This window comes from Lipotes vexillifer, unplaced genomic scaffold, assembly GCF_000442215.2.
Source record: "Lipotes vexillifer unplaced genomic scaffold, Lipotes_vexillifer_v1.1 scaffold749, whole genome shotgun sequence".
Taxonomy (NCBI): domain Eukaryota; kingdom Metazoa; phylum Chordata; class Mammalia; order Artiodactyla; family Lipotidae; genus Lipotes; species Lipotes vexillifer.
The window spans coordinates 1012422-1025463 of record NW_006782834.1 but is presented as its reverse complement, the minus strand read 5'-3'; the positions used below and the strand labels follow the sequence as shown (position 1 = coordinate 1025463).

At 34.4% G+C, this 13042-nt stretch overlaps 1 protein-coding gene across 1 annotated transcript in view; it reads right to left on the bottom strand.

Annotated features, from left to right (window-relative positions):
• The window catches only part of CNOT6L (CCR4-NOT transcription complex subunit 6 like), a 119886-nt gene that overhangs the window by 16176 nt on the left and 90668 nt on the right, over positions 1 to 13042 (bottom strand). Inside the window, exons 8-9 of the mRNA XM_007455410.1 lie at positions 11834 to 11988; positions 1338 to 1489 (exon numbers count right to left, since the gene is read on the bottom strand). Coding sequence (XP_007455472.1) covers positions 1338 to 1489; positions 11834 to 11988 — 307 coding nt within the window. The remainder of the gene's footprint in view (positions 1 to 1337; positions 1490 to 11833; positions 11989 to 13042) is intronic.

Genomic DNA, 13042 nt, shown 5'->3' with positions numbered 1-13042 from the left:
TTTCCCTAGGAGTTTTACAGTGTCACTTTTGGCAGTAGATTAAATGTTCACTATACTAAATATTAAAAACTTGCCCCTTCAAAAAGGCCATAAGCACCTTCTATAATATTAAATTACTCTTCCAGGAGTATAAGAGAGAGGTATTTCAGAATGTGAAAGTTTTAACTATATAATTTGTAATTACTCTTCTGAAAATTAAAAGGAGAGTAAAACTCTAAAAGAAATTCAATGTTCGCATTACCAGAAAAAAAGGTACCAAACTTTTGAGAAGAATGAGACTGGAAAGGACATAAAAGTCAGTAAAAATGGAGAGGCCACAAAAGAAGAAGGAATTTAAAATCTCACATCAAAGACTGATTGTCTTTGATGATGGATAAACTGAAGAACAGTGAGAAAAGGAGGTTTGACAGATATGCATGGTCTGAATAATTCAATCAGTACTTAAGGCAAAAATCTTTTCTTCTACAGGTAGAAAAAAAATCATGGACTTATATACACTACCAAACGTAAGGTAGATAGCTAGTGGGAAGCAGCCGCATAGCACAGGGAGATCAGCTCGGTGCTTTGTGACCGCCTGGAGGGGGCGGTTAGGGAGGGTGGGAGGGAGGTAGACGCAAGAGGGAAGAGACATGGAAACATATGTATATGTATAACTGATTCACTTTGTTATAAAGCAGAAACTAACACACCATTGTAAAGCAATTATACTCTAATAAAGATGTAAAAAAAAAAAAAAAAAAGCCCTGATGTGGTCTTGACACCTTCTCCTTGCTCTTAGCTAAAATATAGTTAAGTAAACAATGAAATACTGAAAGGCAGGCAGTAGAGAGGGGGCAAAAAAGGTCTGGATATGCAAAGTACATAATGAGTTTCTTACTTTGAAGGAAGCTATAAATATCTAAAGTGGAAAACAAAAGTACCAGGTAGATAAAAGATGCCGCTCTTACCCTGACAATGACTGAGATCTAACAAAGAAATTAGAGAAAATGTGCCAAGTACTTAACCTTAAAGACAAAAGATTTCAGTCAAGAAGCTAAAAATAGGGCTAAAAGGAGAACCAAATCATCATAATTTCCAAATTCAGCTTAAAACTATTCTTATTTCAAATAACCTTTTGGAATTAATGGCATAGTAAAGACTTTTCTTTTTACAGATTACCTGGCAAGTAATATTCCAAGATATAGATGACGCTTTACACAATTAGTGCTATTTTCCAGCCTGTTTCCCTTAACGTTCCTCAAAAGACAAGAAAATAACTATGCAATAAATATCAGCAAGACTCGCTGCACTTCAGATGGTGTTTATTTTTTTGTAAGAATATTTTAAACTGCACTCACCTGCTCCAAATAGTTCTTTGTGGACCTCTAATACCACAGCGACACCAATATTATCTTTTGTCATCACTCTGTTCAGCATAGCTTCGGATCCATCTGAATTAGCCATTGCCACTTGGTTAAATTCCACTGTATGCTTCTGCACCAATGTAAATCTAAAAGGTACAATGCATTAGTATTATGTTATTAGATAATTGGACTATCATGCTAAAAGCCATGAAATGAAGGGAGCACAAGATATAGATGCTACTCATTGTCTCCCTAGTCACCTTCTAGCTGCAAGAGGCCTTGTGGTATAGTTCTGGCCAATGAGAGGAAAAGGGTCTGATTACTGTAGAAACTTTCTTGGAAGTGCCACCTAGCAAAGATGGTGTGTGTGCATGTATGTGTATGTGTGTATTCCTTTACCCTTTTATATCTCTGCCCCCGTGGTGAGAAACAGGAGGGTACAAGACAGCCCACTCTGAATGGAAAAGCAGCTGAACCAGTTCTGAACTCTGCCATGTTTGGATTTCTTGTGTGAGAAAATTACTCTCTTCCCACTTCTTTAAGCTACTGCTGGGATCTTCTGGTATTCAAAGGTGAACACAACCTTAACTAAGTCAGCAGGTTAATAAGAAAGAACAGCAAGAGGGAGGGCATATGGGGATATATGTATACGTAGAGCTGATTCACTTTGTTATACAGAAGAAACTAACACAACAATGTAAAGCAATTATACCTCAAGAAAGATGTTAAAAATAATAAGAATAAAATCTACCTATCCTGTTTGCAGTTTTATTCTCACCACATCAAGAAATCTGTCAAGAAAATGCAGGGACACACCCTTATCTCGGCTAAGTCGAAGCCGATTTTTCCATCTGGCTTTTACTAGAAAGCTGGAATTAGGTGAATGTAAGTGAACAGAAAGAAAGATTCTATAAGATGAGGAATGGCTCTCGCTGCGATTACAGCTTCTGCATCTGCACTAGTATTTCCTTTCCTTAGTGCCAGAGTAGGTATTGTAGCATTGTACGATTTAATAGAATTGAGTCTAGCACTGTCATTAAATAGCAGTATGACTTTGGTCAAGCCATTTAACCTCTGTCAGCCTAGTTTTATTAAGTTTGTGAAGTATTTATAAACAACCAAAACCTACTAAATATACTGTGTACCTTTCACTAGGTTTTAAGTGGAGAAAAGACATCTTTGCTCTTATAAAAGGTCCCCACCCCATCTTCCTTCTAGCTTTGAAAGAGAAGCCTGCACACATTCCTTCAAAAATGCTAACATCTTACTGTGTTGCAGGGCACTGCTAGATGAAATAATACTCCTCTCCTTGCTCCAATTCTGAATGTCTCACATGCGCTGAGAAGAATAAAAGGTCGGGTCAGGTGCCTACTCCTAAGCCAGAGTGATTAAAGGGAGTGTAGTTTCCACCCTTTACCTTAAAGAGGGGATATTTAAACTGAAATATGAAGGGTGAGGAACTACCAAGATGAAGAATGGAATCAAGAGCATTCCAGACAGAGGAAGAAGTGAGAGGTCCTGGATCAGCAAACAACTTTGTATGTTTATAGGTTAGAAAGGAATGGAAGGGTAGAAATGGTGTTGGGGATTAAGAGGAAGACTGACTGAACAGGTTCTAAGCAAGGATATGTTATTATTTGATTTATATTTTTTAAGATCACTGCAGCTGCATTGTAGAGAATGAATTACAGGAGCCAAAGTTCAGGAATTATGAGAACAATTAGAAAGTTTCTGAGGTTGTCTGGATGACAGATGATGGTGGCTTAGGCTAAGGCAAGAGAAATAAAGAGAAGCAGGCAGATTCAAAATAAGTTCTACAGATATAATTGATCATCCTCCATATCAGACTTTAAAAAATGTCTTTAAGCAGTGGAATACTTTTTCAAACAATTTCTGGTAAGATTCTTACATATAAAACAGATAAAGGCAGTATTAGGTTTAAATAAATCAGTCACTGAAAATGATGAATCTGTTTTGATGATTATAAAAATTTGAAATCAGAGGGTATAGACGATAATTATAGTCATACCAGTCTCAGTACCCAGTTTATTTCTCTATTCTGTTTTGGTTACACAGCATTAATAATAAAAATCCTGATTCACACTGACACACAGATACAAGTGGTAAATAACTGACTTTGAACTCAGAAAAAGAAAGCAGGAAAGACTCAATTCAGAGGTCTGCAACAAGTCAACTAAGCAGCATATCAGGAACATGTTATCAATTTCCAAAGTGTTAAAATTTGATATTTGAAACATCTGAGTGAACATGTTATTTTTAAATTACAGTTTAATTATTTGTATTTAATTTTTGAAATATCTTGTAAATATTAACTCTTAAGGCTTATGTATAGGAACCTAGGGTTCTGTAGGAAAGTTTGAAAATCCTATTTAATAGTTATATTTTTAATATTGGAATATTTTTCTTCTACCAAAGTCAGGCTATTATTTGGTAGGGGTTCTAATAATTAGATATTCTCCCCCCCATATCTAATATCTAATTATTAGAACTAATATATCTAATTATTAGAATTGTCTAATTATTAGAGAATATCTAATTATTAGAACTGTCTTCCCTAACTAAAATTTGTTTCCCTGTATCTTTCTTCCATCAAAACTAGATCTACATCATTTCTTTACAGGAATATGGAATTTCTTTTCCATTTGACACTACTTTAAATATCATCCCCAAGTCTTCTCCAGAAAAGAAATCATCAATTCTTTATACGATATATGGTGTAAAACAGTTGTTCATTTGAAAAATTCAAGTTCACCCTAAAGGTGCAGTACCTAGAACTGGGCAAAAATGAACTACTGCCTTCCTCATTTTGGACTGTATTTTTGTTAATAAAGACAAATTGCACTTGGGGACAGCCATGCTATTTATAAGCCAAATAAGTACTAATATATATCTAAAACTTTCTGGTTCTTTTAGCTCTTAAACCAGTTCTCTTCAGTTCTGCATTTATAGATGCTTAAAAACAAACAAGTGAAAAAATGATTTTATTAAGTTATATGTTTATTATAGAGATTTGGGGATGAGTTAAAAATATAAAGAAAATTTCAAGTCACTTGCAATCTAACACCCCCATCAACAAGTCAATATATTTCCCCAGACTTTTCTCCATGCACGTGCACACAAACATTTTTTATACAATTAGAATAATACTCTAAGTCTATATTAATGAACATTCTACCATGGATGTTTCCCTATAAAATACTATATGTTTCAAAAATCAATTTTTATGACTGCATTATAGTCCACTATACAGATTCACCATAATTGAACTATTCTGTGTTGGACATTTACTTCTGATATGAACTATTATAACTAATGCCATTAGTTATAGTAATTAACATTTAGTTTAGTAATGAACCTTTTTGCATGTAAATATTCTTCTGTGCTCTCAAATAATTTTACCTCTTCCTCTTTCTTTTCCTTTAATAATCTAAGAGTAGCAGACTTTATTTCTGTTGAGTATCATTTCAAGAGCTTCTGCCCATTAGTTCACCCATTCAGATATTAAGGGTACTTGGAAACTACATTCTGTTTTTCCAAAAGATTAAATATCCCTGCCAGCTTTTCAGTTTTTATAAATCTTATATGTATATATATGTCTTCTCTTAAATAATCAAAATTCTCAATAGGACAGTACAAATAATAATAATAAAAAAAATAAGGGGTCCGTTATTGAGGATCTACTTTGTATCAAGACCTGTGATAGGTACTTCATACATATTAGTCCTAAAATTTGTTAAAACTTTGCAAAGGGGTGGACATGAAGAGATGCTGCCCAGATTCCTCATCAATCCTTCAGGAATTGCTCCAGTTGCAGAGAGCTCCCTCACCAAGGTCAAGTACTTCTGGGAGTGGCACGTATCCAATTACAGATCAAAAGCAAAAGATAAAGGTCTGGGGATTTTGGTCCCTCCTGGGTTAACTCTCACAGGCCATTTCAGCTCTAAAGCTACAGGGTGGGGTCAGCTGAGGCTGTCCTGGTCTGCAACACAGCTCTACTCTCTATGCTAATTTGTGCTTTTTCCCCTTCCTTTCCACAGTTGTTGATCCTTAATAAACTCCTAAATACCAAAGTAACTTGGAGTCTTCTTTCTGGAGAACTCAAATTGCAACAGACAGTATTACTATTACCATTACAAAGATGAGGAAAACTGAGGCTCGCCAATTTTTTGAAAAATGAAGTGGTTTATTTGTCCCCAGTATGTTAGGACTTTTCCTATACACCAATATTCATGCCATCTATTGGGTTGGCCACAAAGTCCGTTCGAGTTTTTCTGTAACATTTTATGGAAAAAACACGAACGAACTTTGTGGCCAACACAATACTCCTCTAATCATACTTTGGCAAGATATTTTAATACTATGGGGACATGGGATATAATTATATTGATATGGAAACCTAACTAGTTAAGGCACTTTAGTGACTCTCTTGGCTCACCAATCTCTTCTTGGTTTGCCAATCTCCTCCTTACCTGCTCTTAGTCTTTCCACTTTGAAAATAATTCTCCTCAACAGAGACCATGAAAGCAAAATAGAAGTTGCATATACCTCTGGTTTTTTCTTGATCGTCAATTAGTGATGGCACAATCCACATAGGTATACCCCTTTACAGTGCACATGTTATTTAAAATATCATCCTCGTTGCCTTAACACTTTCACCCAATTTTCCCTTTTTCTTAATTTTCATGGCAAAGAACATAGGTTCATAAACTCTTTTTTTCAATACATACTTGGTTACTGACTTTTAATCAAAACAACAACAACAAAAAACCCAAAACAAAAAACCCTCCTCTTAAAACGAATCCTGAACAATTTCCCGGTTCATTAGATGCCTCCAACTACGCCTCCAACTTTCTTCCTCATTGTTAGTATAATTTATAATTGTATTGCCCTAGTTTTGACTTTTGAAACTTCCCAATCTTCTTGAGGTATCTGCTTTATAATGTCTTTGGTTTCAAAAAGTTCAGAAAAATAAAACCAGTTTTCCTAAATAGAGCACATGTCATTATAACTTACACCTTCCCTCCTTGGGGCTTAGAGATACTAAAAGGGTCAGCGTTATACGCTCAATTTTATTATTTCAGCTTCACCAGAAGTTGAAGAACCAAAGAGATAGTTGAGAACTAAGGAAAAGAAAATTCCTTCTTTCCAGTGAGAATTAAATAAGAGCACAGATATACTTCTTGAACCATAAGAACTTTTCAGGGACTCTGCTTTTAGAAAATGAGATTTCTAGCACCAGTATAGGGAGTTATAATCTCCTATAACTTATCTTGTGTTTGTGTTTATTTTATACTATATTTATAATACACTTATAAAATAGTAAGAAATAGTTATCCATATTCTATCCATACTACTTTAGAACAATATTACTTCTTACTTTCTCCCCTCCTACCTACAACCAAATAACCTTCACTCTGCTTCTACTTTCTGTTAACTACGACCCTTTCTGACCACATTAAACTCACTCTTAAACCTAAACCAAATAGAAGTTTTTATTGTATATTCAGCATAAGATGCTATAAAATGTGTTCTTAGGTCCTTTCAAGTAATCATGGGAATTCCAGAAAACAATTTGCTAGAAAAGGTAAGCTTAGAGAGTGAGATAAACAGTGAAGAAAAGAGGATATTCACCATCCTACCTATATTTGTACAACTCTTTTAACCACTAAAAGCACTTTCACATTCTTGATCATTTTAGCCCCATAAGAAACCTCTGAAGTTAGGCAGAACAGTTATTATTATCCATACTGGAAAGGTAAAGGAAACTGGCATAAAGCAATAATTTTATGTTTCAGATTAAATTAATGGGAAAGCTAACACTGGAAACCAGAAACCACAATCTCAGATTTTAAAATTCTAAACACAACCACCACCTATGACAGAAAAAATTAGTAACTGAGAAACTAGTAAGACAGGATTATCACAATAGGTCATTTTGGGACAACACTATAACCTCTGAATGAGCTCTTTTCAACCACAAAACTACCTGTCGTAATATAGAAGGAAAAACAAAGACTTGGCCTTACCTGGTACCTCTGAGACAGACAGCAGAGGCAATACAGTAAGGACTAAGCACCATGACAACCTAGTTCCCAGTCCTATTGGAAGAGACTGCCTCTTCACAGTGTAATGGTCACACTGTTCTAAAACTGCTGTTTTCATCTTTCCCTTTCTCATTGATTTGAAACAAAGCATGATCAGATCAGAATTGCTAACCTCAGGAAAAGCAAGTAAGTCTAGTATCTAGATCTGGTTTCTGCTCCATTTTTCAACATTCTGGATTTCTTCAAATTGCGTATCGGGCTCCAAGACTCCATTTCTACTAACTGTTTTGTCTATAGGACAAAACATGGGAAAGAGAAACTTTCTGACTCTAAAAAACTTATCTATAGTAACAGTCTCTTCTTACACATACACACAAAATACAGACCTATATGTATATGTCTGTTTTATAAAATATTTTGCACTGAAGAAAACACTTATTAAGATAAAGGACAAAGAAAAGGTGATTTCTGGCATCTTATCAACCCAAATTTCTATTTTCTGGTATCTTTATGCACCTAATTACCCAAAAAATGATGTTCATAATGACCAAAAGGTGCTACCAAATCTTGAAGTGTCTTCTGAATCCCCAAAGATTAAACTAGAATGTATACAATATAATGTATACAATATAAAATATAGGGGTTGGGCTTCCCTGGTGGCGCAGTGGTCGAGAGTCTGCCTGCCGATGCAGGGGACACGGGTTCGTGCCCCGGTCCGGGAAGATCCCACATGCCGCGGAGCGGCTGGGCCCGTGAGCCATGGCCGCTGAGCCTGCGCGTCCGGAGCCTGTGCTCCACAACGGGAGAGGCCACAACAGTGAGAGGCCCGCGTATAGCAAAAACAAAAACAAAAAAACAATATAAAATATAATGTATTCTAATTCTCTGAATAATGGTCTGTGCCCCAGCCATTACTAAGCAATATACTATCCTTCCATCATGATGGATAAGAGATTTTTATTATAATAATTTGCTAAAAATAGTGATTATTATAGTTTCCATTTATTGTTACCCACTCTGTACCACTGTTTTCCATGAAGGGACAAAAATTTCATCAATGAAGATGAGAAATTATCTGATACTCTGGTTTTAGAAGATTAAGACCTTGAGAATGAGTACAGAGAATTGAAGCACTCTTCTACAGCTATCTTTTAACTGTTAGTCTTGTAAATCATATAAATTCTCTTACAAGGTAATAAACAAATATGTACAAATGAGAAAATAAGCCCAGAAAGGGTAAGTGACTCATTCAAGATTATACAGCTACATAAGCAGGAGAACCACCTGACTTCCAAACAGTCTTTTCTTTGCACTGCATCATTTCTCCAATCTGAAGAAGGAGTAGAAGAAATGCAGCATAGTATACTTTGTGTTAAATTCCAAATAGTTTGGCATTGGACAGATAACATGACATCAGCAAGTTATTTGGCACTGTTCAAAACATGTGGAATTTTTAACAACATATCACACTCAAGGTCTTCATCTGTTGCTGGATCCATGTTAGGCAAAAAGTTGAAGAAGGAAAGAAATGCAAATGATGTGTCGAAGTATTTCCTATGTATTTATCTCTTAACTAATTTACAGCATTTTTAATAATTCAAGTATCAATTTTCAAATACTTGGTTGTTTAAAGTTTCCTAGACAATTGTTAGTTCAAAATCTTAATTACCTCTAGTAAATTATCAAGGCATTTTAGATTTTCCTCTCAAAACTGTAAAGGGAATGAAAAAAATTTTATGTATTATCATCTTTCAGAAAGAAACAATGGCAAATGGAAAAGCAGATTGATGTTACATGTCTCAATGTTATCAGTAATTCTTTTTTTAATTATGGTATTTCAAGGAAATTTGTGCATGAATACTGGTAACAAATATCAAATTCAAGGCAGTATTTCCCAAATGAGGTAACCTTTTAATAGGTACAAGTGATATCGGAAGCTGAAACAGTAAGTCTAAAGATAAACAACAAGGACATACTATATAGCACAGGGAGCTATACTCAATATTTTGTAATAACCTATATAAGAATCTGGAAAAAAATATATATATGTAAAATGGAATCACTTTGCTGCACACCTGAAACTAACACAACATTGTAATTCAACTATACTTCAATAAAAAAAAGTAATAAATATTAAAAAAAAAAAAGAAATCTAAAGATGCAGTTTAGTACAGTGGTTAAAAGCATTGACTGTGAAGCCAGATAATCTCTATGTCTTGGTTTCCTCATCTATAAAAATGAGGAAATAGCTCTATTCCTACCTCTAAGGATTGCTTTAAAAATTAAATAAAATAATCAGTATAAATAAAAGAAAACAGCAGACATGTAAACACTATGAAAGTAATAGCTATTGTTATTCTAAAATTTGTTAAAAAAGAAAAATCACCAACCCACTAGAAGAATTTAGCATATCCTGACCTCAAATACTTCAGGGCTGTGTACTAATTATTAAACAAATGAAAAATTTCTATTAAAAAGTCACAGAAAAGATATGAAAGTAGGTACAAATAAGTGAGAAGAAGGGGCTCAAATATCTTTCAAATTCACTTAATTCATTTACTTAAAATAACATGCCATGCTGGTAATAAATAGGCTTGTATCAATAAAAACATTGAAATGATTTGTTATAATAGGCACCAGACAGGAAAATATAGGAAAATAGTCACAGGCGTTTAGTAGATGATTCCCTATCTAATGTATCAAACCTAAGTTATTAACTACAGGATACAATCTCTATGAGAATCCATATATTTCAGTCTTCTATTGGAGGTTCCTTCAAATTTTCCACTGTAAAACTGGCAGCCTTTATGAGGCAAAAATATACTTCTCTCTTTTCCTCAGGATGATAACCAAAGGAATCTGCCGCTAACCATCTAGCCACTCAGCCAGCGTTCAAGAGATAGCCTTCTATGAAATAATGCCATTTGCAGCAACATGGATGGACTTAAAGGTTATCATACTAAGTGAAGTAAGTCAAAAAGAGAAAGACAAATACCATATGATATCACTTACATGTGGAATCTAAAATATGACACAAATGAACCTATGAACAGAAACAGACTTACAGACATAGAGAACAGACTGTGGTTGCCCAGGGGGGATGGAAAGGGGGAGGGGCAGTGGGGGAGAGATGGATTTGGAGTTTGGGGTTAGTAGATGCAAACTGTTACATATATAGAATGGATAAACAAGGTCCTACTGCACAGCACAGAGAACTATATTCAATATCCTGTGATAAACCATAATGAAAAAGAATATAAAAAAGAATGTATGTATAACTGACTCATTTTAACTCACCTATACTTCAATAAAAATAAAAATAAATAAATTAAAGAATGAAATAAACAGTCACAAAATAAACTCTTCACAGTTCCAAACCCAAAAAAAAAAAAAAAAAGGGAGAGATAGCCTTCTAAGTGTTACAGCTCTGCACCCTCAAGTAGGAAATGCAGTTCCTAAATCCAATGTGCACAACATCATAAACCCAGTAAAAGAGAATACTAATATTGCAAAGGATTACAGAAACAGAGAAATATGACAATAATATAAATATTTCCAGGACACTTAATGATTTATGAAGTACCTATCCATTCATTATCTCCTTTAATTCCTGTCGCTAACTCTGAACAGATACTCTCTTCCATTTTAAACTCAAGAATACTAAAAGCACAGAGGTCTCTACAGGATTGTTCATGTATTTTAATAAGCAGTCATCATCTTCTTACCTTTGACTGTATTTTCATCAACTATATTACAGCCCTGAAAAAACAAAGGTCACGTTTTCTGTTTTCCATTTCAGGTCATGACTGCTTTCCATTGTCCTGTCTCAGTCAATCCTTTAACTCCCTACCTCCATAAGTCCTGTGCCTGTCCTCCCTGATCTATCCTTGCATATCTCCACCTCATATATACCATATCAGATTGAGATTTTCCTACTAGAGCTCTGAGTGGGATAGAAACTGTATGTCTTTGAGACTATTGTGACTAGCACAGCATTCGTCACAAAGCAAATGCTCAGTAAACATTTAGTGAATGAATGACTAAATAAACATATAGAATGTTAATTTAAAAAGATGAAAAGTTCATAAAATGAATGATTCTGAAAAAGGTCAACTAGCAAAAAAAAAATCTACTTTCTTTTTTACACAAAAACTAATATTTTACTTCATGAAAATATATATAGAAATACAGCATCATATTCAAGTATATACTCTTTAATATTTTTAATGTAATTTGGCAAAAGAAGCATAAAGAATAATACAGTAAACATTGTTATTTTCAATACACAGCCTAAGAAATAAAACATTACCAGTAGCTTTAAACTTTTATATTACCTGTCTATTTCAGGGTCAAACCAAAGACAATTTCAAATGTGTGGGAATTAAAGAAATAAGTACACTATTATGCTTCATTTCCTTAACTCACTTTTCTGTTTTGAAGAATATTGCACAACCATCCACATGCTTTCTCTCCTGCTCAGACATGATTTTGGCACGTGACTTTGGAGAAAAAAATCCATCATATCCACGCTCCTTCAATGCTGGCAGAAAGAGAGTGAAGTATTGCTCTGTTTCCACTTCCTGAGATGACAAAGAAACATTATCATTGACATGACAGAGGAAAACTAAGATATAAAAACGTGCAGCATTGTAAGGTGTGACCAAGCTAAAATACTTCACTTAAAAAATATTATCTAAGTAACTTACCTTATTGATAGCAGCCACCATTTGACAATGGCAGCTTTTTAAAACCTAAGAGAACCAGAAAATAACGTGATTTTCTCATGCTCACACAGGTAGTTGGTCCCAAGTCTCTTGACTCCCAATTTAGAATTCATTCCACTATACTTCACTTCCTCAACTGGTAAATGAACAATTGAAAGTTGGTCATATTATAGATTAGGTGGTATGGAATAGCAAATTTTATATTATAAAGAGGTAATTTTAAAAATTATTTCAAATTTCTCAACTGTGGTAGAAAGAAATGATACTCAAGAGTGAAAAGCTTAAGATCTACCAACAAAAAATTCTACTTAAGGAATTTTTAGGTACCTGAATACCAATAATCCAATGGTCTGTGTTAAAGTAGTAATTATTAAATTAGACGCATAACATATTTTTAACAAATCTTTCCAAATGAAATAATCAAGTGTGAAGATAATGATTTATGTATGCTAATGCTCATAACAACATGATTTTGTAACAGTGAAAACATAAACAGCCTGAATGTCCAACAGTACAGAAAATGCTAAATCAATTAATATATATTCATATAATCGGCTTTGAGGAATTTTAGTAACATGGGAAGTGTATTAAGTGCAATAAACAAGGTACAAAATACATCAATGGTGTGGTCTCTATTTTGAAAACATATCTGTACATATCTGTAAATAAATAGGCAAGTGAAGTTTTTTTAAAGCGTACAAGAAATACTTCAGAAATTTTAACCCAGCAACTATATTTAGGATATGGGATTAGGTGTTTTCCTCCATTATTCTTTTTTTTTTTTTTTTTTTTTTTTGCGTTACGCGGCCCTCTCACTGCTGTGGCGTCTCCAGTTGCGGAGCACAGGCTCCGGACGCGCAGGCTCAGCGGCCATGGCTCACGGACCCAGCCGCTCCGCGGCATGTGGTAT